The 25,898-nt window shown below is 41.9% G+C and overlaps 3 protein-coding genes across 4 annotated transcripts; 2 read left to right on the top strand and 1 right to left on the bottom strand.

Moving 5' to 3' along the window:
• Positions 1-542: 542 nt before the first annotated feature.
• Positions 543-10,385, bottom strand: wdr46 (WD repeat domain 46). The gene is made up of 14 exons (XM_041946111.1): positions 10,317-10,385; positions 9,860-10,033; positions 9,305-9,385; positions 9,092-9,204; positions 8,891-8,978; positions 8,210-8,271; positions 5,892-5,996; positions 5,613-5,763; positions 4,603-4,838; positions 4,059-4,212; positions 2,303-2,450; positions 1,872-2,062; positions 1,418-1,531; positions 543-1,313 (listed from the first exon to the last, which is right to left on the bottom strand). The coding sequence occupies exons 1-14, from the start codon at positions 10,371-10,373 to the stop codon at positions 1,194-1,196; spliced, it is 1,794 nt and encodes a 597-aa protein (XP_041802045.1). The 5' UTR covers positions 10,374-10,385; the 3' UTR covers positions 543-1,193.
• A 2,085-nt stretch (positions 10,386-12,470) lies between these two features.
• Positions 12,471-15,006, top strand: LOC121612443 (cytosolic sulfotransferase 3-like). Its single transcript, XM_041945328.1, has 8 exons — positions 12,471-12,626; positions 12,736-12,874; positions 12,985-13,113; positions 13,388-13,488; positions 13,733-13,859; positions 13,964-14,061; positions 14,167-14,341; positions 14,438-15,006. Exons 1-8 carry the CDS (start codon positions 12,606-12,608, stop codon positions 14,548-14,550), a joined length of 903 nt encoding a protein of 300 aa, XP_041801262.1. The 5' UTR covers positions 12,471-12,605; the 3' UTR covers positions 14,551-15,006.
• A 2,960-nt stretch (positions 15,007-17,966) lies between these two features.
• Positions 17,967-24,723, top strand: LOC121612538 (cytosolic sulfotransferase 3-like). Of its 2 annotated transcripts, XM_041945487.1 has the most exons (10): positions 17,967-17,984; positions 18,058-18,124; positions 21,872-22,642; positions 22,752-22,890; positions 23,000-23,128; positions 23,361-23,461; positions 23,582-23,708; positions 23,809-23,906; positions 24,012-24,186; positions 24,280-24,723. In XM_041945487.1, the coding sequence occupies exons 3-10, from the start codon at positions 22,622-22,624 to the stop codon at positions 24,390-24,392; spliced, it is 903 nt and encodes a 300-aa protein (XP_041801421.1). In that variant the 5' UTR covers positions 17,967-17,984; positions 18,058-18,124; positions 21,872-22,621; the 3' UTR covers positions 24,393-24,723. The 2 variants fall into 2 exon arrangements, with proteins under 2 accessions (XP_041801421.1, XP_041801422.1); XM_041945488.1 differs by having other exon boundaries at positions 17,975-18,124; positions 22,493-22,642.
• The last annotated feature ends 1,175 nt before the right edge of the window (positions 24,724-25,898 follow it).

Genomic DNA, 25,898 nt, shown 5'->3' with positions numbered 1-25,898 from the left:
TGTAACACCAAAATTTCCCCATCTGGGGATTAATAAAGTCTTAATCTCTAATCTTCTAATTTGAACTCTCTAATCTTATTCCATCAGTTATGCAAGAATGACCTGACAACATATTACTATGTAGACTATGTGCCTTGGAGGAGCGAGCATCTCAAATTTCAGTGTACTTAACAGTCTCAGTGGTGAGGTATCATTACAGGAAGTGGGAGCCAGTTTGAACTTGGTATGATGAACATGAAGCAAACCTTTAGTAATATCTCTAACTTGAGTTAGGCAATGAAAGTGCAGTTGTCACGTTACTTCCCAAAATTGCTCAAGCCACGATTCATCCTCCAACTTCCTCTATAAAAATCTTGCAAGTATACCACATATAAACCTATGGAATCATTGTCCTCAAATCAAACAAACCACTAAGATTATTTTACAGGCGTCTCCCCAAATACGCCTACTGATGATTTTTAGGTGATGTAGGCTGTGCAAATAACAGTAACGAAACTCTAGTCACTCTGTTATTGTGTTAACAATGTATTTATTAGGTGCTGACAATGTGTGAGCATATTTCAACATGTTCTAAATTTGGTTGTGATCTCAAATAAACCTCCAAGTTTAGAGGCTTAGCATTATGTTGTTTATTTTTAGAATATATTTATATAAAACATTTGACATAAGCTCAGTGAGTTCAGCTAACACAATCCTCAAAAAGGTCCAAAATGAGTAGAAAAACCTGTTTGTCAGTAGAGCAAATACAACTGAACACAAATTCTGGGTGACCCAAATGTCGGCCATGGCACCTCGTATTATCCAGGCATGCCCACACTGTTGCATAAAGGGCCATGTGGCTGTAGTTTTTTTGTTCCAATCAATCAAGAGGTCACCTAATTCCATTATCAGATGAAAATTGAGATCATCTGATTGAGTCCATCCTGGTGTACTCGTCCTTCGTTGGAATGAAAACTTGCAGCCACACGGCCCTGTTCGGCATAATTTAGACATGGCTGGACTACAGATATTAATGGAGTGTGCCATCTTTCGGAATTCAAGTCTTGACTTGAGGGAGCCGACTACATCCAGAATTTCTGCAGTTCATGTTTTGTTCCCACAGTGGAGTAGTGTGTCCAAAAAATGTTTTCTTCACATGAAGTTCAAAGGTCACTCCCTCAGAATGTCACTGGGCTTCGGGCTGCACAAAGGGTCTATTTTTTGAATCTGTCCAAAGCAGATCTCTGGTTTGATAATATCGATGCCTGCTTCTCCCTCGCCTTTCTCTCTTTTTCCATTTTCATTTTGTCCTCCACAGTTTTCCTGATTGCATCCTGGGGAGAAACAAGCAAAGACAGATGAGTCGAACACTGCAGACATAGCTGAATGATCACAACGTAACTGCATCAATCTTTATCTTATATTCTGGAGTACTTACCCGCTGGTCCTCATGAGCCACTTGTTTCTTGCGCCTTTCAACACTGCCAGCAGAACTACGACCTTTTTTCTTATACTTGGGAATAAATTTTTCTTTGGCAAGTGGGTCAAAGCCCTGGGAAGACATAAAATGCTTTTAGAAGGCTGTAAACAACAATAAACCTGCTATGGTCCAGAGTCAGTGTTTTGATATGTAAAGATCTAGAGCAGGCATGTCCAAACTATTCCATAAAGGGCCGTGTGGCTGCAGGTTTTCGTTCCAACCAAGGAGGAGCACACCAGCTTAATTAGCTGAGCTCAGTCTTCAGCTGATAACTCAGTGATCCCTTGATGTTGATTGGCTGGCCTGGTGTGCTCCTCCTTGGTTGGAACGAAAACCTGCAGCCACACGGCCCTTTATGGAATAGTTTGGACATGCCTGATCTAGAGTAAGTAAGATGCTTCCAGACACTGACCAGAGCTTGGACCCTGTCTTGGTGCCTTTGCTCAAAGGTGGCACGGTCAACCTGTCCCAGCTCGTTGGGGTCGAGGGTGATGAGCTCCGGCTGGATCTTCTCCAGCAGGGCTTTAACCTCCCACTCCTGCCTCTGCTTTGCACTGCGGTACGGATTGGCATCCAGACCATCAAAGTTAGGCTCTCCCGCACCTGTGATTGCAAATGGTGGAAGAGAGACGTAAAGATGGAAACAGTTTCAATGCACAGAAAACGTAATGCATGGAATATTTTCAAAATGAAGGAAAAAATCTAAATATAGTTCAGTGATGGAAGTTTGTTTCATCCATCAGGGAGAACCTCATCAAACTTTGAGCTGATTTTGATCCTGACCAATTAGTGCAACCGTGTTGTTCAGTCTATTTTTCAGGTATATGTGAAATTCAGTAGGACCTGGTATGAGCATGCTGGTGAAACCGTCTCCATGTCCCACCCCGAGGACATCCTCAAAGGGACAAAAGTGAAGCCCCCACACTGTTCCTCGAACTCTGTGCGCCATGTAGGGTTTAGTCACTGGAGTGCTCCACACGTCCCTGTACACCTGCAGGGAGAGTTTTCAGAACAGAATTGATATGAGGGTACATGGTAACCAATGTATAAAGATGTGTCTTATGTGTTGCCTAATTACCTAATTATCATACCTAATTTTTATTTTAAAAATGACAACTGTCTGCTGTGTCACAGGTAAGTTAAGGCAACACTGTGCAAGATGTCATGTTATTTTAAGAATGTGAAATGTCAGAACAGTAGTACAGAGAATGATTTATTTCAGCTTTCCTTTCTTTCATCACATTCCCTGTGGGTCAGAACTTTACATACACTTATCTTTCTGTTAAATTGTTTAATCTAGTCAAGCATTTCTGGTAGCCTTACCACAAGCCTCTCACAATAAGATGCTGGAAACTTTGGAAGTATGCTTGAGGTCGTTGTCTATTTGGAAGACCAATTTGTGACCAAACCTTTTGTCTTGAGACGTTGCTAAAATATATCCACATAATTTTCCTTCCTCCTGCAGCAAAATCACCCCAACAACATGATGCTGCCACCCCCGTATATCACGGTCGGGATGCTTTTCTTTGACTTGCAAGGCTCCCTTTTTTTCTCCAAACACAATGATGGTCACTGTGGTCAAACTGTACAATTTTTGCTTTAAAAGAGCAGGGGACATTTCCAAAAGCTCTTTGTCCTCACGTTAAGTTGCAAACTGTAGTCTGGAGCAGTGGCTTCTTCCCTGCTGAGCAGTCTTTCAGGTTATGTTTGTTTTATTGTGATATAATTACTTTTGTACCCATTTCCTCCAACATCATCATGAAGTCCTTTGCTGTTATTCTGGGATTGATTTATATCATCCATCTCTAGGATACAGAATGTGTCTTCTTCCTGAGTGGTATGATGGCTGCGTCGTTTATACTTGCATACTTTTGTTTGTACAGATGAATGAGCTTCCTTCAGGCCTTTGGAAATTTCTCCCAAGGATGAACCAGGCTTGTAGAGGTTCATAATGCTTTTGCCATGACATAATTTTCCAATCTGCTTAAAGGCGCAGTCAGCTTAGTGTATGCAAACTTCTGACCCATGGGAATTGTAATATAATTGAAGCAATCGGTCTGTAAACAATTGTTGGAAAAATGACTTGGTCCATGCACAAAAATAGATTTCCTGACCAACTTTCCAAAAGTATGGTTTGTTAACATGAAATCTGTGGAGTGGCGAAAAATAACGTTTTAATGACTTCAACAAAAGTGTATGTAAACTTCTGACCTCAACTGTAACTTGATAACTTAAAAAATGACTGCATTCATTTTCTGTGAGCTAGTTTCAGTGTCTGAGCATTGTGCATGCAGGTTTAATGGCAGACTTAATGGAATGGAACTATCTTTAATGCACTTTGTTTCACCTGTCCTATGCTGCTGTGAGAGTGCTAAACTTCTGCAGTAAAAAAGCTTTGTTGTTTTAGGGTTGCAACAATATACTAACCATCCTGTTTCTCCAATGACCACTTTTTCCACCAAACAACAGTGTGTTTGCTGCTCATGGTAAATATCCAACTGTGTTTACTCGCCACAAACCAGAGCCCCAAATGCATCACATCCTGTGTGCTAGATCACTTTTCAATGACAAATCATTAATTGTGCAGTGTGGAGGAGACCTGAACAATATCTCCTGTGGCTGAAGACAGCAGCCCCCTCTGGCTCAGTGACAAACAGGAAGCTCCAGCAGGGAGGAAGTAGGATTTGAGGGGCTTGAAGGCTCGAATGTCATATATCTTCATCTTTTTATCCATGCCAGATGTCACCATGTATCTGCCAGGAGAGGAAACCACAACAACAGATTGCTCTCTGGTGGACATTAAAGGAGCTGCAGTTCACTGCAGAAAATGTATTAGTTTTTCACCTGACTATGAAGTAAATTAGTCTCATCTTTTTGTCTTTGTAGTCGTTTTCAGAAAGGACAACCCATCATTTAAATGATCCTTTCATCAATCATCATTATTACAATAACTTACTATACTCTGAAGGAATTCAGTAAAATATTACTTTTTTCCAAGTATTCACTATGTTTTTACTAAGACTGCTGTGAAGCAGCCTCTACATTACATACACAGGCAACCATCCCCAGATTCCTGCCTCTGAAAAGAAATCTAGCATCCATATTGTTTTAGATAAGAAATGTGAAGTTTTACAGTGACTCACGTGCCCGTCTTGTCCACAGTAACGGAGCGCACAGCGCCCTGGTGACAGAGCATCTTGACAAGGGCTTCTTTCTGGTTGGGTGACCAGAGGCTGACCGTGCCGTTGTGGTGGCCTAGGTGGATGATGGCATTATGAGGGTTCTGACACATCACGTCAAGCCGGCCAGTCTTGGTGCAGATGGCTGCAACCTCCTTTCCCACAGACACATCCAGGTACTGCAGGAAACTTGTAGCACTCTGAAGACAAGAGTGAGAACAGGAAGGTTTGTCAGAGCCGATTTCTGTTGGTGAATTCAAGTTAGTTTTAAAGGATCTGGAAAATAGCAGCCTTGGTCAGTGTGTGTGCTTTTAAATTTACTCTTTCACTTTTCTCTAGGTTTTAAACTGTGAGGCGCAGATGTGAGGCCAAGAGAGTGTGTGAGTTAATTGTACTTCGTGCTTGTTAGCAACGCACATGGCTCATGGAGGCAATTAAGGTACTAAAAAACCTTAGGCGAACAGTGAGACTTTGAGAACTAGTTCTATATCATCAGAGAGAGTGGGTCCACCATGTTGCATCGTCATGTTTCTACAGTAGCCCAGAACGGACAAACCAAACACTGGCTCTAGAGAGGGCCTTTCACATTTTTACGTTGAAGTTAAGGCGACTATAGACTCTCCTATACACATAGAAAGGGGACAGTGAGGTGAGGCATGTTTAGTTGGTTGCAATCTGCCACCCTAACCACTAGATGTCACTAAATCCTGCACACTGATCCTTTAACTACATGTTGTCTATACTCAGTGTCGCACTCTTGGCAAGGGCTCATCTCCAAAAAGGGATTTTAACCTTTAACCCGTTTAAATTAAGAAAAACTCAAATGGTTTAATCAAAAGAAAACATCTCTCAATTGCATATGATGATACATAACGTTCAGCGTTCAGCATTAAACAGAAAACAATTTTTCGTATTGTGGTAATATCTGAAATAAACATGTGTACAATCTCTAAGAACAGTTTTAATACACTCACGGCTGTGGCCAGCAAAAAGTGGTAGGGGAGGAACTGCATACGAAGGACATCATTGAATTTGCGGATGCAGTGAAGCTCTATTCCGTTAGAGTCATAGATATGCAGCCACTTCTTCTGAGCCACTGCATACATGGTCTCACTATGGAGCCACCTAAATGAAGGCAGACATTGAATTATTTATCAGAGAGGATGTTCACAGCTGCTGGTGACTGTAGCATAACTATATAATACAATGTTTTGTACTTTGTGTGGTGCTGCACTATCTAAGGTTGGACTTACTTTACATCATTCACAGACTCCATCACGTTTATCTCAGACATTAACTGTTTGGACTGCCACTCTACACAAGCGACATGGCCTCTCCTCCCAGCAAGCACCAGGTGACTGAAGTCAAGATAACACACAAAATACACACAAGTCAACATTTAAATCAATATCTCTTTATCAATAATGGATACAATGATGATACATAATGCAAATAGGCTCCTTGGGGTGACAAGGTGACCAACCAAACTCTGCAGCTTCCTTCAGCTCAGCTGAGCGTTGCAGTGCCTGTCAGTATTCATTACTTTGATTTTGCAACCAGCAACATTCCTGTTTTGGGTCAGTCTCAGTTGTTCTCTCATTAGCACCGTTCTCAGACTTCAGACTGCTTTGCAAACCCTTTGTACACTAACGGCAAACAGTGTCAGACTAAGTTCATGACCATCTGGTGAACACAGTGGAGCATTCAGCAGCTGCAGAGCCAGATTTTTTCCAAAACAGAGCTAAGAGAAGAGTGAATATATGTCAGGTGGACACTAACAGGACTATAAATAAATAGGGGTGATTCTCCAAAACCACAATTCGCCTTAATTTTTGATTTAAAAGGCCACAATTTGATTAAATTTAAACATTTTTAGACTATTGGGTCTTGATTTGTTGGGGGGGGGGGGGGCACACTAAGGCCTTCTGTTCAAAATTAATACTTTTAATGTAACAACAATAACCTTTTTCACCCATCAATTTGGAGCCAACTGTGAAAACACAAAAACAAAAAGAGTCACTAGATGGCAGTAGAGGCCTTTCCTCACCTGCTCACTGTTTGCTTGTGCATCTATCAGCAGGCAGGCATTTGGAAAAGGGGATGTAATACTAATAAAGGCACACAGTAATCAGTGCCAGAGCAGGGTTACTTGCTGACTGGTAGACTCTCTCTGACTTCAACTGTAAACTCCAGTGATGTGGTAATGCATCCAATCAGTTGCAGCATCCAATCAATAACTGATATTCAACAAAGGGGGTGTGTGGGCTGGTAAAAGACTTCTGAGCAGGCTGCTCTCCTGCATCCTCATGGCTGCTCAGAGACCTCTCCTTGCTCTTCGGAGCACAAATAAAAGACAGACTTCCGGTTCAAGTGAGGAAATATGATAATAGATAAATAATAGCCTTGGGATTAACTGTCCCTCCCTAACGTGTGCAACAAGAGTAACAGGAAAATGAGGGGGGTGTCAGTGGAGCCTAGTTTGGAAACACAATGCTAAAGATGACTGTTTAGTGATATCAAGATGAATGAATGTGCACATAGCCCAAAGGAGACAAAACCCCACAAAACCTAGCCACGCCCACCTTCTAAATATAATTTACTTATCTTATTATTCCTCCCTTTAGTGCTACTTTTACATACTTTGTTCATGTTTTATTGTTTTACTCCATTCTAACTGAAATATTTGAACATGTGTTTGAGCGTGGAGGGGGCTACAACGCGGGCTGTACTGAATCTATTTCTTTTTACATTCGAAGCTTCAAATGTCTGCTGTCATATTTTACAATATCCTCACCCTAAAAAATACCCCAAACAAAATTCCTAATTTGAATAAAATGATTAATCCGATTAAACAAGTTAGTCTTTCTTTAATGAATATAATACGTCAGTTTTGTCAGCAGGCTAATCAAATAAAGGCATAAAATAAAATGTTTCCAAACTGCCAACTTTTTTAACATATGTCAACAGTGGTTGTTCGTCGAATTGGTGTCAGTCAAGGGTAAGCAAACGCAGATACATAATATGATCTTTTTTTCTCCAACGACTTTAATAACTTACTTTAATAGTGTTAGAGCCGAAATGTTATTTTTTGTATATGGAGGTATTGCTACTGCAACATTGAAGCAGAAGATTCTGTTAAATAAAAACATGAATTTTGGAAATGATTGCATTGATGATGTCTTCTTTCAATCAATTTTGACTTTTGGATTTAACAACACCGATTGGAAGATGGATCACATGAGTTGGAAACAATCCTATGCAAGCCACTACTGAAATCTAATTCTATAAATAGTATAACATTGATACTATTAGTGTAGCCTAATCTTTATTGACTGTGCAGAAATATCTGTTTCAAAAGAGATTTAATAGATATTTAGAAGACCTGCAGCATTTGAATGTTGATTCAGCTATTCAAACTATTAGGTACAGCCCCAGCTACAGCTGCATTTCATTGTGCAATCCTGTATTGTATAATGACATTTAAGCTGAACCTTACATGAATAGCATGAAAGTAACCCCAAGACAAAACATTTCATTCATGGTTTGTATCAGTATGGAGTGTGACACTGACCGTCCAGTCCTGCTGTAATCCACTCGATATGGTCCAAACTGAGACAGTTTCAGATTAAAATACTGAGGATAAAAAGGGAGAGTAGAAAAACAACTTAACAAAGGGTGAACAATGTGGGCAACAGCAGAAGACCTGGGAAGTTATTTACAAAAACTGGTCCTGAAATTCAATTTAACTATAATCCAAACATCATTTGCCACAGTTTTGTTATGAAATTAACAACAAGAGAGTCACACACATTCTTTTTTCTATCAAATTAATTTAAGAGAACTATTTGAACAAAGGCCAATGCAGCACATGAAGTGAACAAAAAGTCCTTTGTAGACATATGAGAATTAACAACTCAACACCATAAAAGCACCTCAGTTTTGTTCCCTTCTAAACACCCTGTTCTGTTTTGCTCGTGTTGTTGCCTGCAGTGAACCAGATTCCCAGCAGAAAACTTGCATAAAGTTTAAGTAGACTAGAATTTGGATGGTGATGAAATAATTTCTTATGCCAGATAAAGTTTAAGCAAATAGTTACTGCATTTGTGTGTTCTGTTTTGTTTGCTCTAAATCAGTATTTAAAGTAACATTTGACCTTAAACAAGGCAACGTTTAACAACGATGGCCCCATCAGATAGATTGGGTGAAATCTTGCAGCATCTACATGCGTCTATGTGTCCAGGCAGTGTCCCACCTTTGCCCCAGATGCTATATCCACAGCATCTGCAATATCTTCCTGAGAGATCATGCATGTGTCCTCATCTTCATCTCCTTCTAGAAACCTGACATTCGTGGGGAAACACACACAACCAGACTTGAAGTGACATTTCTCATAATTTCATCTCTGTCACATCACATGCTGTGACATACGGCAGCATTGAGAAGAGAAAGTTACCCTGCATCCTCTGGGAGTAGGAGGTCGAACCGGGCTGCTTGTTTCTGGGCCATTTCTGAAGCTTCTTCTGAGCGAGCTATCATGTCTCTCAGCTTGAAATGCTGGCGGCGAGTCTAGGAGGAGAAGAATAAAGGAACAAGATATTGGCTGGTGGCAACAACCAACTCCACTTATGTAGTAGAAATTGCAAGTAAGAGGCATTATGGTGCTCACCTTTTTAGTTTTATCTTTCCTCTTGAACTTCTGCACCCTGTCTTCTGGAATAGGAGCAGGCCCAGGGAAAGGGTCTGATTTCTGAAGGAATATAAATAATCAGACTAAATACAGTGGATTTACTTTGTCATTTTATTTATAAACAAATTTAAAGTGAGTTAATGAAGAGCTGGGAGATCGACATCATCTCTATTGTGAAACATGAAAACAGATGCTCTTTGAGATTCATTCAGGACCTGAGTCAACACTTGGGTTTGGTAAAAACTCCACAGTTTCAATCAACACTTGAAAATACAAAACTGCTTTAAATTTTGATGAATCTTATACAACATACCGCAGCATACTGCTGGGCATCTTTCAGTGTCGCTGTATGGTAGAGTTAAAAGTAACTCAGCAAACTGTGAACTTCATTAATTTTTAGCCCCTGAAACAATCCGCCTTCGGATTAAATATACCCACGATCAGAATCTTGACATATTACAAACAATGAATCAAGCCATATTGTGTTATTCTGTCGATACACTTCCCTCCTCTCTGAATGACAGTCAGACTTACCCCTGATATGAATGTATTTCCATCTCTTTGGCCCTCTTCTTGCTTTCTTTTCTTTGCTTTCTGTGTCTTTTGTTCCGTCTTTTGCAGAGCCTGTTCAGCTTGTTCTCCGTCTTTTCCCACCTTGTTTTCATCTTTCCCCTTCTCCTGGAGCTCCTGCCAGTAACGAGCTGGGGGCTGTTAGAGAAGAGCAAACGATGGCAAGTTAGCTGCAGTGATTTTAAGAGGACGACAGAGAGTTTAGTGCATTTATTTGTGACCCAAAGGGGTCAGCTCGCCTCCTCCCGGAGCCCGTACACACGCGCTATACCGTTAGCTCCCTGATGCTAGCAAATACTCAGCCGATTCTACGTCGTATGTGTCAATTTGAGAAGCACCGTGCTAGTCTGCTTAGCTGACAATATCAAGGTTTAACGCAAGTGCAGTGACGTTCTCTTACTAATGATTTATTCGTAGTTACCTTCTTCTTTTTCCCCACGTGTGAATCCTTCACCGTTGCCTCGCCGGGAGACGCCATATTTGTTGTATACGTTTTTCAGTTCCGGTAACGTCACTTCTGTAACGTCACTTCTGGTTTCACATGTGCTTTTTATTTTGTATAAAATGCCGAAGATATTACGAAGGCGAAATTAAGTAATAGTCAAAATGAACTATGTTATAATGATATTATATTGATATTATATTATATTCTTCTGAATTCATAGTTACTTGATGCTGAGTTTAGGCTCCATCAGGAAAATAGTATTTTGACAAGTCAAGGTCCACAAATGAGCTTTTCAGTCACAATCCAGTAAGTGGACTACAGCCTAACTACAAATGGATTTATGTATTTATTTCATTGTTGTCAATACAATGTGATATATCCGCTGATATTCTTTTTTTTCTTTCTTTTCACATAAATACACAATGTTAGAGTGTGATAACGGCCAGTTTGTGGGGCATTTCATGACACTTGTCAGATCAATGTAGGAGAGTAAAAAAAGAAAACCTTAAAAAAAAGCCTTAAAATGGACATGCTCAATTAAAAAATACAAGTCAAGTAAAACAGGCCAAGGCCCACCTCAAAATTGTACATGGTACTTGAGTATTTAATTGCTCTCCACCACTGTTTATAAAATTTGTGGATCTAGATTAACAGTGATGGTGGCTGGACAACTGGACAGGCCATGGCATACATGTAAGGCCCAGTTAGCTGAGTATATGCTCTTTGCTTGGGATGGGGTAGATTCAAGAACAGAATGAAAGTGCATGAGTCAAGTAATATCACTTTTATTTATAAAGCATATTTTAGACCCAGGTTTGCAGTTAACAGCTTTACAGTAAAACATAAAAATTCTGAAACAAATGAGATAGAAAACACACATATGTATTCCACATATAGAAAATAACATTTCAGCCACCCGTGCAATGCACATACACACACATATAAAATACAGTTTTGATAACCTTCGTCCGACTCCTACTACAGCATTCACACATGGATTACAACAGGCACACACAAAGACAACCATCAGACTTTCATTTTTATTGCTTTGATAAGCTGTAGAAAGTTTTGAGACATTTGGCAGTTGATGTCATCCATGCATTTGACAAGCTCATTGACAGGACTGCACTGTCATCCCTTTTTGTTTTATTTATCTATTATATTACAGTATTATAAATTATTTATATGTTTATCCTTACTGAACATGTTTTTGAGTTCCTTCCTGCCACATTCTTTCTTTACATCAGGCTCTCATGACTCCATATACCAGACATCCCAATTTACATGTTTCTGAGAAATGGCATGAGAAACTATAGCAGCTATCAGAATGTCTGTTGATCCAGACAGTGCCTGTAAATTCATCTCTCTCTGAAGCAACAGAGTGCATTACTTTAAAATGGGTTTTATTACTGAATAAACATGTAATGCTTAGCTGATAAGGATGGACAGAGATATTTTACACTGCAAGCAAAAGCTATGAATTTGCTGTTGCTCTCTCTCCTTTAAGATCATTTGAAACTTTTTGAAACAATATGACAATCTGCAAATTTTACTGATGTTTTAAATGAGGCATGCCACTCAGTAAATCCTTTCCAAATAATGTTTAAAAACTAAAAGGTTACGACTTATCGACAGCTGAACATTGCCCTTGTTACGTGCTTGCATGAGGATTTTTGAAAATGGGCCTAGACACTGTAGAAATGCTGTTTGTTAATTTGCCAGAACACAGCTGTGGATAGGAGAGGAATGCTGCTAAAAATGTTCTTCGTCCCATGAAACCTCAAAGGCACTTTAACGGAGAAGAATGCTGTATGTTTTGAGTTGAAGACAGTCAGTTCCCAAGTGGCTGACATTGTTTAAGTATGTTAACAGTATGAAGTCCAAAGCCTTTCAAACCGTTTAAAGACTATTTTCACTTTCCAATGGTTAAAAAGAAAAAACAGGGAATGAAAACCTCTTTTTAAGGATATGGAATTGCTTATGCTGAGACTTGTCGATTTATCTCTCTGTTGAAATTCTTGAAACACAAACCCACACTTTATGCCAAATATGACTGTGGTGAATAAAGGGTCAAACCCAGGAAATCTGGAAGGATAGGGAGGAGCTGGACTTTCAGCAACCACATCCGTAACAGAGCCTGCAATGAAAAGCGAGACAGTGTTATGTAACAAGTGAAGAGAGGTACGAATATCGCCTGCTAGCCTGAGAAAAATTACAGCAGGACAAGAGTGTCAGAAATACAGTGAGGAACCAGCAACGATCAGAATGTCTGTTGATCCGGACAAGGTACAGTGTCGATTGTATTTTTTTTCCACACAATCAGATTACTGCAGTTTGATTACTCTCGAACAATGATCTTGTGTTTTGTATGTTTCGATTCTTTTCTTTTTTAAAGATGGATTTACCTTCACGGCCTGAACTGTTTGATTTCCATGGAGTCTCAATGATACATGGTTTCACTGATAACTGGGAGAACATTCAAAACTTTCAAGCCAGGCCAGATGATATACTTATTGCAACATACCCCAAAGCTGGTCAGTCCACACGAACAGTCAATATAAAAGCTTTACAGCTCGTAATGTGTGTATAGAGGTGAGGGGTTGGGATCATTTTTTCCCTCTCTCTGTCTCTGTCTTTCTTGAAGGAACCACATGGGTCTCCTACATCCTTGACCTGCTGTATTTTGGCCAGACAGCCCCAGAGCGTCAGACATCCATCCCAGTTTATGAAAGAGTACCTTTCTTGGAGATGGTGATGCCACCGATGTATACAGGTTCAACAGATGATCAAACATACTCACCGTATTTCACAAACAGGCTTCACAAACATACAAACACTTTATCTTATGTAACCTATAGTGTACTCTGTGGTTAATTCTAACCTTTTACTTCAATAAACTTTATCTATCAGTGTATCTTAAGGGTTTTTATGCCTTTCATTAGTATCATGTTTCTGAAAAAGACACTGTATTTACTGCACTATGACAGGAAAACAACTACTTTATGTTTTACGGGATGTGCTTTCTCCATCTCTGTCTCTTCATGTAGGACTTGACCTGGCGAACAACCTTCCCACCTCTCCACGACTCATTAAAACTCATTATCCAGTCCAGTTTGTGCCAAAGTCCTTTTGGGAGCAAAACTGCAGGGTCAGTAGTTTGTGTGTGATTTGCATGATATCAATGTATGATCACGAGATGATGAAATAGAGGAAAAAGTAACTTCAGCAGCATTAAGGACTCATATTTCATTCAAAATCTGAATGATGACAAAGAGAAGCAGTAGAATTTGAGGCGTTTCTACCTCCACTTACAACAAGAATAGCATGTGAAAGAATAGCATGTCTCCTGTAATATGGATCTCAGGTATTTTAAGAATTTTCTTCTTCTGTAGATGATCTACGTGGCCCGCAATGCCAAAGACAACGTTGTCTCTTATTTTCACTTTGATCGCATGAACAAGGCTCATCCAGATCCTGGAGACTGGAGCAGCTACCTCCACAGATTCAAAGAGGGAAAGAGTATGAAATACAATAATAATAGAGTTGTTTTTAATGGAACAGACTCACACAGATTTGTACTGAACACTGTTGATGTGTTTTCATGTATTGTTCTGTTGCTTCAGTGGTGTTTGGATCCTGGTATGACCATGTGAACGGCTGGTGGAAGAAGAAACAGACTTACTCAAACCTCCATTACATGTTCTTCGAAGATATGGTTGAAGTACGTCAGTAGTTTTTGTGGGTTCTTGCTGTGGAGGCTCCTTTGCTAAAGGTCTTCTCTAGGTGGTAATAACACAATGATGATATGTGACCATTGTGTTTCCAGGATACTGGACGGGAAATAGAGAAACTCTGCCGCTTTCTTGGTTTGTCTCCTTCAGTGGAGGAGAAGAAACAAATTACAAGTGGGGTGCAGTTTGATAACATGAAAAAGAACGACATGGCCAACTATTCTACTGTTCCAGTTATGGATTTCAAAGTATCTCCTTTCATGAGAAAAGGTAACTTGATGCCTTCATAGCCAAATGCATGTGAAAAAAAAAATCAGATTCCCACCTTGAGCTAAAATACCTGACTGATTCTCTGTGGTTCTGCAGGGAAGGTTGGTGACTGGAAGAACCACTTCACTGTGGCCCAGAGTGAAGAGTTTGATGAAGACTACAAGAAGAAGATGACGGATCCCACACTTCAGTTTCGCACTGTAGTCTGAACAGGACGGGACAGACTGTGTAGTCTTTGACTGGATGTGTGGCATTTCTGTGTAAATGATCAAATTATATTTGGCTCTATTGTGACAGCAAAGGTGTGGAGTGGGTCCTCTTGTGCTTTTCGTCACAATTAAGGCTGTGAACTACATATAATGAGGCACAGTGTCATTTCTGATGCTTGACATGTCTGTCATAACAAGAGAATACATATTAAATATTTGACAATGAGCATTTTATTTACCAATAATCCTTCAACACAGAAAACATGTAGGCTTGGAGTATCATGTCCACTGTACTACCCAAATATATGTTAGATAGTGTGTGACAAAAGAGCAGCTGTATTACACCATATTTACTGATACAAATAAATAACTACAAAAGATCAGTGAGATCAATAAAATAAATGCAAAGATTTTCAGATCCATATTTTATATTTACAATAAAACAATAAGAACTCATCTGTTTTGTTTGTGTTCTTTTCTTCCATGTTTGAGACATTTCAGAACAAATTGACCAGAAAATAGCTAAAAAGTGTGGAGAGTGTGTAATGTCATTTTTGTGCTTGACACGACCCCTCCCACCACCACTGAGTGGAGGCTGATCATGGATATATGGGGGAGTTGCGGTGGAGGAATGGTCTACTTCTTAGTTAATTTAAACACAGGATACTTGTGCTCAAAAAGAGGATTCATTCTCAGTAAAGAACCTTGGACCCCTAATCTGCCTCTATACATGCCAAAGAGCAGTGATTCCTAACACGTCTCTGGGGGTCATCAGGTGGAAACCTCCCTTCAACAGCGTTTCGCCTACTTAGTCCCACTACACCTCCAGGAGGCTAGGCGGTGAACTCCGGCATCCCACAGTCACCCCCCCTAGTGCCAGTTCACACTGCTCCTACACAATCCAAACAGCACTGCCACGTTCAACTTACCTAGGGCCGTTTAGGAGATGCTCCAGGTAGTGGCCAGTACCGATGCTACCATTTAGCTAATGCTAATGCTAACCACTAAGAAGAACAGAAGAAGACAATGCAGTTCTGATGCTACCATTTAGCTAATGCTAATGCTAAATGCTAACCACTACCTGCTAAGAGGAACAGAAGAAGACAATAAAGCTAGATTCACCTATACTATTAATGTTAACTGCTAGATGCCAATACTAACTGCTAAGATACTATCATACTACCCCCGCTTTAGCTATTGTTAGCTGCTACAATGCTACTACAGGCCTAGATGCCACATGTAACTGCCAATTGCCGCACTACCATCATCTACCCCTGCCTCTCACCAACTGCACCAATAAAAGCGGGGTGGGAATACAAACCCTCGTTCGGGTAGAGGGTAGAAAGTAAAGAGGTGGAGTCAAAGATGAAAGTAGGGATTGGACACAGACCCTTGTTCGGGTAGGGGGTAGAAAGTTTAGAGGGTTCTGAAGGTGGAGGCCTAAACCACAGACTAGATTTAACAGCCTCTTCTAACATTTCCTTCAAGAAGCAACAAACCCTACCATTTCCTTCAAAAAGCAAACCACGCAGGAAAACAAACCCTAACATTTCCTTCAAGAAGCAAACAAAACAAGAAAACAACCAAAAAAGAACAAAACAAGCCAACTCTGTATCTAACAACGCAACTCACCTGAACAGGCCACATGTTCCCAAAGAGAGACTCTAGCTGGCCACACCCCCACCTTATCTACACTTCCTCTTCCTGGATCTCTTCCTATTGGGAGAGAGAAGACGGGGCGGGGAAAGCAGAGCAGAGGAGAGGTGTCTTGTTCAGACTTTAACCTCTTCTCCTTCCGGATTAGGCATGCACAGGCATTTCACATAATTGACTTGTCGCTCTCTCTTAGTTCTTGGTCATCCCTGCTTGAAGATGCACAATCCACAGGTTAACTGGTCCACGGGGAAAGGTATTTTCATGGAACTCATTTTGTCATGGTGTCCACTTTCTGCTTTGCCCCCCATTATGTCTGTACCATAGCCTGCCTCTGAACCTCCAGACCTCTCATCAGTTCTACCTGTGTATCATGACCTGGCTCCTGTGTTTGATCAACACGACACCCTTTTGCTACCACCTCACCATTCCTTTGGTTTATTTTTGATGTCCTGAAACCTCTTGCCAAATGCCAGAAGTTTTCATCTTCAGCAGTATATTCTGATGTGAAATCAGGTGTTAATTCTTGCAGAGTAGGAAAAAGCACAGCTTGGCAGTCTTTCCAGTTGCACTTGACACAGCTTTAATTCCACTTCAAATGACTACACATTTGAAAGTGAAGCTGAGAAGCTGGCTGGAGCCTGAGGTTATGATTCTCGGTGAGGTCCACCATAGAGGTCAAATCACTGCATAATATGCATTGCATTGCATTGCATAATAAACATGAAAACATGAAATACTTAGCTACTGAGTATGGGCTGAGGTATTTGAAATTGCAAGCAAAAGATATGAATTTGTTCTTGTTCTCCCTCCTTTATGGTGACTTGGAACTTTTTGAAACAAGTCTGCCAGTTTTACTTGTGTTCTAAATGTGGCATGCACCGCAATAAATCCTTGTGTAAGTGACACTAAAAGGTTTTGACATATGCACAGCTGTACACTGGCTGGGTAACATGCTTGCATGAGGATATTGAAAATGGGCCAAGACTCTTTATCTGCACAAATGGGGAAAAAAGGGAATTCAGGACACTGTAGAAATGCTGTTCTGTAATTTGCCAAACACAGCTGTGGATCTTTAAAAGAGAAAGAATGGCCTATGTTTTGAGTTGAAGCCATTGACTGTGTAGTCACTTCCCAAGTGGCAGACTGTTAGGAAGTGGAGTTTCAGGGGAACAAAGATTGAACCCAGATGCAGACATGTGGGGTAAACAAAGGAAACTGGCATGACTCATGGACAAAAGACATCACTAAAGACGCTGGACAAACACATGATATTTGGCATGACATGGAGACAAAGACAAGACTAGAAGACAATGGACAAACACTTACTTGACGTGGTTAATGAGCAGGCAATTACAAAGGCGGGAAAACACAGGAAATAAAGCAGTGGAACAAACATAACGTGAACCTTCAAAATTAAACAGGATGTGACAAAAACATACCATGACAACACAAAAGGAGAATCAACAAAAACAGGCTTGCCAAGCATGGATCGTGACACTGACATTGTTTAAGTGTTCTTACATTGTTTTCAAGTCCAAAGCTTTCAAACCATTTAAAGACTTCACTTCACAATGGTTCAAAAGAATAAACAGGGAATTAAAACCTCTTTTAAATGTGGCAGGATAGAGACCTGTGGGTGTGCCTGCCTAATTGGCAACACCACAGCCAACCACTAGAGGCGCACCCGTCTATAAAAGGGGTCGATCCCTCCCAGCCAGTTCTCTCTCGCTGCTCCTGACGGTGGCGTCATTTCCGGGTCGGGCCTTGCGTGTGGACAGGTAACGCGGGTTGTCTCTTCACCTGCTGGTTTTTGCTCATGTGGCAGGGAGTTAATATTTGTGTGTCATCCAGAGCGGCTGACTTGGGGCTTCCAGAGACTCCTGTGTGTGTGTGTGTGTCACCTAGATGGCCTGCTGCGGTGAGTTTCTCTCCCTCTCTGTAACTGAAAGTCATGACTGCGGCTCATAATTGCATGATTGTAGGTGAACGCCAGTAGCTGCGCAATTCTCTCCCTCTTCCTTCGGTGTGTCATATCCAGCCAACCCTGCTAACGATCCCAGCCGCCCAAGAGTGTATGAGCGTCGTTTGCCGAACCATGCGCGAGTGACGTCGGCATCAGCTGATCGGGTGCGGCGGGTTTAAAGGGGCACATCGCCACAGCAACAGAGGGCTGCTGCTGTTTTGTCTCCGTACTACTGCTTTGTCATACTGCTGCTTTGACCACTGCTTTGTTTGCAGCTCTGTTTTCCTTGTTTTATGTGTTGCTTTTGTTGCAATGCTTTCTGTTTTGCTTTTCATGCTTTTGCTTTGCACCAAGGTTTTAATTGGCATTTAAGATTCAAGATTCAAGAGTCTTGAATGTCATTGCGCATGTCAATGAAATTTTCATTGCAACCCCCATGTTAGGAACAGATAGTAAGAAAGATAAGACGATTAGAAAGAATAAAATTAAGATAACTAGAATAAAATAAACCAACATGCAATAAAAATATTCGTAAAAGCAATTAAAAATATACCAGAATGAAAATATACTAAGGCAATAAAATATACCAAACAATAAAATATGGAAGTGAAATATGCCAACAGAATAAAATATACAAGCAGAACAAAATATACAACCAGAATAAAATATACAGTGAAATGTACCGACAGAATAAAATATACCAGTGGATAATGTGCCAATATACTAAAATGTATACAATTTAGGTAAGTATATGTGTGTACCTAAAAGTTAAGTACACAGAAGGTGCAGGTGGAGGTGTAGGTGTAAAGTGCGGTGTGCAGTGGTTCACAGTTCTCACAGTCTCTCACTGCAGTGAGGGGCTGCTGGGGGTGATAGCTCTGACAGCTCTGGGGAAGAAGCAGTCCCTCAGTCTGTTAGTGGTGGTGCGGATGTTCCTGTACCGCTTTCCTGATGGTAGCGGTACAAACAGTCTGTGGCCCGGATGGCTGGGGTCCGTGGCGATGGATCTTGCCCTCTTCCTGACCCGGCCTTCATATATAGAGTCTAGGTCAGGAAAGGGGCAGCCCACGATGCCCTGTGCAGTTTTAACCACCCGTGCCAGTTGTTTCCTCTCCTGTGCCGTGCAGCTGCCATACCACACTGTCACACTAAGGCAGAGGATGCTTTCAGTTGTGGCCCTGTAGAAATTGACGAGCAACCGAGAGGAGAGTCCAGCCCGTTTCAGTTTCCTGAGGAAGAAGAGCCTTTGTTGTGCCTTCTTCACAAGGCGGCAGGTGTTCATGGACCAGGAGAGGTCAGATGTGATGTGGAGACCCAGGAACCTGATGTTGTCCACACGCTCCACCACTTCTCCGTCCATGAGGAGGGGGGCGTGATCCTTCTTCCTGGACCTCCTGAAAACCACAATGACCTCCTTGGTCTTCCCTGTGTTCAGCACCAGGTTGTTAGCTGAACACCACTGGGTGAGCTGGCATATCTCCTCTCTGTAGTGGGTCTCGTTATCTGAGATGAGACCCACTACTGTAGTGTCGTCCGCAAACTTCACGACTGTGTTGGTGGGGTGGATGGCAGCACAGTCGTGACTAAACATGGTGAAGAGGGCCGGGCTGAGCACACAACCCTGTGGCGTGCCCGTGCTGAGGACCAGAGGGGATGATGTTGTGTTCCCTATTCTCACCACCTGAGGCCTGTTGGTGAGAGTCTCTGATCCAGTGGCACAATGATGCAGGCAGACCCACTGCGTATAGCTTCAGCGCCAGCTTGTCTGGGATGACGGTGTTAAAAGCTGAGCTAAAGTCCACAAATCGCATCCTGACGTAGGTGTTGGGCTGCTGCAGGTGGGTCAGGGCTGTGTGCAGGGTGATGGAGACGGCATCCTCTGTGGACTGATTCCCTCTGTAGGCGAACTGAAGGCTGTCAAGGTCCGAAGGGATGAAGCCTCTGATGTACCTGAGAATAATCCGCTCAAAGCACTTCATGATTACCGGGGTCAGAGCAAACCGGCCCGTAGTCATTCAGGCAGGTGATGGATGTCTTCTTCGGTACCGTAATGATGGTGGAGGACTTGAGGCACTCAGGAACTGTAGACAGCTGCAGGGACATGTTGAAAATGTCCAGGAACACTCCTGCTAGCTGGTCAGCGCATGTCCTCAAAGTCTTGCCTGACACCTTAGCCGGTCCTGCAGCTCTGCGGGTGTTGATCCTCCTCAGGGTGGATGTCACCTGGTGCTACTGCAGGATGAGGGGCTGGTGCTGCTCCTCCAGCCGGGGTAGGTGTGTGACTTCTCTGCTGCCTGATGTGTTGAAGCGGGCAAAGAAACTGTTTAAGGTGTCAGACAGGGTGGGGTCGTGGCTGGCAAGCTGAGTGTTAGCCTTGTAGTCCGTTATGGTTCTGATGCCTTTCCACATGTTCTGGGGGTTGTTATTGAAGTGATCTTCAATTTTGTTTTTGTACCAGAGCTTGGCCTGCTTAATTCCCTTCTTCAGCTCTGCTCGAGCCCTGCTATAAGCCAGCCTGTCACCAGCTCTGTAGGCAGTATCCCGGGCTTTCAGCAGGGACCGCACTGTGCTGTCCAGCCATGGTTTCTGGTTGGGAAACACTGTGATGGTCTTAACAGGGAGGACAGCATCAGTGCAGAACTGAACATAGGACAATACAGATGATGTGTACTCAAGGTCTGCCTCTTCTCTGAACACAGTCCAGTCTGTCAATTCAAAGCAATCCTGAAGTGCAGAGGAGGCCTCCTCAGTCCATATCTGTACTGTCCTGGTGGTTGGCTTTGTTCTGCAGGCCAGAGGCTTGTAGGCAGGAATAAGTTTCACGGAGATGTGGTCTGACATGCCCAGGTGTGGAGCTGCTACAGCCTTGTAAGCAGCAGGGATGTTGCAGTAAACTTGATCCAAAATGTTACTGTCTCTGGTAGGAAACTTTATGTACTTGTGAAATTTGGGAAACACCACCTTCAGTTCAACGTGATTAAAGTCCCCCACCACAATCACGGCACGGTTGTCGTTCATCTGCCCGCTGATCAGGCAGTACAGCTCCTCTAATGCTAACTTAGCATTAGCCCGCAGTGGGATGTAAGCGGCCACAATAACAATGGACGAGAGGGTTAGCTTGTAGCCTAGCATGCACGCCGGCTCTCTTGCCACGCTTTTGTTTACGGTGCCTCCTCCGTCTCCTTGGCAGCAGTGGGGGGATGGTGGTGGGCTCTGGGGTCCGTAGCAGCTCCGGTGGAATAAAGTCCAGTTTAGGGCGTGTGTGAAGTCTAAACTGTACTCCAAAGTTCCACAGTTCAGACCTGCTGTACTGTGTCAGAGCATCCAAAAGAGTAGTGAAAGTGGAAACGAGTAAAAACAAACAAAAACGTAAACACGGGAGCTATGAGCCGCTGCGTCTGCACGCGCCGCCATCTTGGATTCACCTATTTTAATGAAGTGACTGAATAGTGGGGCTAGATCCTCTGCACATTTGTTTCTTTCATTTTTGTTCTCATTACTTTATTCAGTTTCTCTGTCTGTTTGCTTAATTAGTTTTTTAATTTCTTTGGTTTTGATATTTTGGTTGGGTAAAGGGCTATTCTTTCAGTATTTATTTCTTTCATTTGTGGTTGGTAGTTTGTATTGTTTAGTTGTTTTGGATATTTCTGTTCATTGAATTTTGTTGTGACCCCACTAATATCCTTTCGATTTCCTCTTTAGTTGCTGGGGTCCGGTGGTGGTAACCTGGTGGCGGGGTCCCCCCCTTCTCGTGTGCTGTGCTTTCCCTGGGTTCTGGGTCTCCTCACTGAGTGTGTGTGCTCTGTGTGACTGTCACGTGTGCCTGGGTGTTTATATTTTTGGTTGGGGATTCTCTGCATCAGTCAGTAGCCCATGCACCCTGGTAAGCCTCAGCTTTAAATTAGTTCCCCCTGTTGATTTGTTCCTGTGTAAGTGTTTTAAATTAATTTGTTAAAATAAAGCACATGTAAGTTTGATTGGAACGTGTCTACTGTTTTGAGTAAAACGAACTGTGTGCCTCAAAGGTGAGCTTTGTTGAAACTTACTTCCTGGGGTGAAATTCCCCAGGTGGCGTTGTCGGTTTAGTGTACAATCTGACCAGAAACTCTTATACTTCTACTTCACCATAGCTGTCTCCCTCGCCACATTAAGGATTAGATGGGATTGCTTATGCTGAGACCTGTCCAGATATGTCTTTGTTGAAATTCTTGTTACGCAAACAAGCATTTCACGCGAAACATGACTGTGGTAAATAAAGGGTCAAACCCAGGAAATCTGGAAGGACAGGGAGGAGCTTGACTTTCAACTATCAATCAGTAACAGATCCTACAATGAAAAGTGAGACAGTGTTATGTAACGAGTGAAGAGAGGTACGAATATCGCCTGCTTGCCTGAGAAATTACAGCAGGACAAGAGTGTCATAAATACAGCGAGAGACCATCAACGATCAGAATGTCTGCTCATCCGGACAAGGTAGAGTGCTGGTTGCCATCTGTTTCACACAATCAGATTACAGTTTGATTATTCTCAAACAAGGATCATGTGTTTTGTATGTTTTGATTCTTTTCTCTTTTTTTAAAAGATGGATTTACCTTCACGGCCTGAACTGTTTGATTTCCATGGAGTCTCAATGACACATTATTTCACTGACAACTGGAAGAACGTTCAGAGCTTTCAAGCCAGGCCAGATGATATACTTATTGCAACATACCCCAAAGCTGGTCAGTCCACATGAAGAGTCAATATAAAAGCTTTACAGCTCGTACTGTGTGTATAGAGGTGAGGGGTTGGATCATTTTTCCCCTCTCTCTGTCTCTGTCTTTCTTGAAGGAACCACATGGGTCTCCTACATCCTTGACCTGCTGTATTTTGGCCAGACAGCCCCAGAGCGTCAGACATCCATCCCAATTTATGAAAGAGTACCTTTCTTGGAGATTATGGAGTCAGCTGTGGATACAGGTTCAACAGATGCTCACACTCACTTAATCTTATGTAACCTTTAGTGTACTGTGTGGTTAATTCTAAGCTTTTACTTCAATAAACTTTATCAGTGTATCTTAAGGGTTCTAATGCTTTTTATTAGTATCATGCTCCTGAAAAAAGACACTGTATTTACTGCACTATGACAGGAAAATAAAACTACTTGACATTTTACAGGATGTGCTTACTCCATCCCTAACTCTTCATATAGGAGTTGAACTGGCGAACAACCTTCCCACCTCTCCACGACTCATTAAAACTCATCTTCCTATCCAATTTGTGCCAAAGTCCTTTTGGGAGCAAAACTGCAGGGTCAGTAGTTTGTGTGTTATTTGCATGATATCAATGTATGATCACAAGATGATGAAATAGAGGGAAAAGCAATGAAGTAATGTGGATCTCAGGTATTTTAAATGTTTTCTTCTTCTGTAGATGATCTACGTGGCCCGCAATGCCAAAGACAACATGGTCTCTTATTTTCATTTTGAACGCATGGACATGTCTCAGCCACAACCTGGAGACTGGAGCAGCTACCTCCACAGATTCAAAGAGGGAAAGAGTATGAAATACAATAATAAGTTGTTTTTACTGGAGCAGACATGCACAGATTTGTACTGAACACTGTTGATGTGTTTTCATGAATTGTTCTGTTGCTTCAGTTGTGTTTGGACCCTGGTATGACCATGTGAACGGCTGGTGGAAGAAGAAACAGACTTACTCAAACCTCCATTACATGTTCTTTGAAGATATGGTTGAAGTACGTCAGTAGTTTTTGTGGGTTCTTCCTGTGGACCCTCCTTTGCTAACGGTCTCCTCTAGGTGGTAATAACACAATGATGATATGTGACCATTGTGTTTCCAGGATACTGGACGGGAAATAGAGAAACTCTGCCGCTTTCTTGGTTTGTCTCCTTCAGTGGAGGAGAAGAAACAAATTACAAGTGGAGTTCAGTTTGATAACATGAAAAAGAACGACATGACCAACTATTCTACTGTCCCAGTTATGGATTTCAAAATATCTCCTTTCATGAGAAAAGGTAACTTGATGCCTTCATAACCAAATGCATGTGAAAAAAATCAGATCTCCACCTTTAGCTGAAATACCTGACTGATTCTCTGTGGTTCTGCAGGGAAGGTTGGTGACTGGAAGAACCATTTCACTGTGGCCCAGAGTGAAGAGTTTGATGAAGACTACAAGAAGAAGATGAAGGACCCTACACTTCAGTTTCGCACTGTAATCTGAACAGGACGGGACAGACTGTGTATCTGTGGAGATTGGTCCATGATTGACTGGATGTGTGGCATTTCTGTAAAAATGATCAAACCAATAGTCATTTTTGGAGGTGAAAATGTCAGCCATAACAAGAGAATGTATATGTATAAAATATTTGATAATTGGCATTTCATTGACCAAAAATTTGTCAATACAGAAAGCATGTAGGCTTCGATTATCATGTCCACTGTATTACCCAAATATTTGTTAGTTGTTGTTTGATGACAGAGCAGCTGTATTGCACCATATTTACTGATACTGCTAAATGAGAACAAGAGATCAGTGTGATCAATTAAATAAATGCAAATATTTTCATGTCCATATTTTATATACACAATAAGATAATAAGAACTCATTTGTTTTGTTTATATTCTTGTTGTCTATGTTTGAGACATTTAAGAACAAATTGATCAGAAAATACGTCAAATGTATGGAGGGTATGTAATGTAATTTTTGTGCTTGACACGACCCCTCCCACCACCACTGAGTGGAGGCTGATCATTGATACATGGTGGAGGAATGGTCTACTTCTGAGAACTGCAACCAGCTCCAGCACTTTCTGGGTTTTTACAAATGTCTACCAGTGTTTTATTTGGATTACAGCTGGGTGGCGGCCTTAACCAGGTCATCATTCCTTTCCAGTGTGTTTTCCTCGTCCCCAGAGACGGGCCCACCACATTCTCTAAGCTTCAGGGTTTGTTCACATCCGCCTCTATTCTCATCCAACCTGACCCTGCTCTCCAGGTTGTGGTTAAAGTGGATGCCTCTGACACCTGGGTAGGGGTGGTATTATCACAATGATCTGGCTCAGATCAGAAACTTTGTGTCTACGCTTCCTTTTCCAGGAAACTAACACCCATGGAAAGAAACTATGCTGTCTGTGACGGAACTATTGGCTGTTAAAATGGCGCTAGAGGTGTGCCTGTTGTAATTGGTGTCACAGAGAGATGAGGATCGAACCCAGATGAAGACCCCACCACAAGGCTTGTGCAACAAATTTGTAAAGAAAATAAACCCCAGATCCAAGACTTACAGGCAGGTCAGAGATAAAATAAAAACCGTCCAATGTGGCAAGCTTAATCCAAAACATGGTTGAGAAGTCCAAAAATGAGAGAATAATCAAGTCCACAGAGAATAAGGCAATAATCAGATAAGGTCAAGAAAATCCAAACTAAGGGAGTCCAATTCAGGCAAAGTACAAGGAAAATAAATCTAACACCAAAATCACAGAAACCCAGGGATACAAGCCTCATGGATTGCAACATTCTGCCAGTTTCCTGCTTTGTGGGTGCCATCACCTGGGAGGTGGAGGAACGAGAGAAGAGGGCCAACCAGGGAGCTCTGGTTCTGGCCGAGTTGCCAGCCAGTCGACTTCATGTTCCCCCCATCCTCCGGTCCCAAATGATTCATTGGGGCCAATTAGCAGAACCATGTTTGTCATCGGACAGCTGTTCTGGTGGCTGGAGTTAAAGAAGA

The sequence above is a fragment of the Chelmon rostratus genome, chromosome 10 (genome assembly GCF_017976325.1).
Source record: "Chelmon rostratus isolate fCheRos1 chromosome 10, fCheRos1.pri, whole genome shotgun sequence".
In the NCBI taxonomy this organism is placed as follows: Eukaryota; Metazoa; Chordata; class Actinopteri; order Chaetodontiformes; family Chaetodontidae; genus Chelmon; species Chelmon rostratus.
This window is presented reverse-complemented; position numbering and strand designations above follow the sequence as displayed.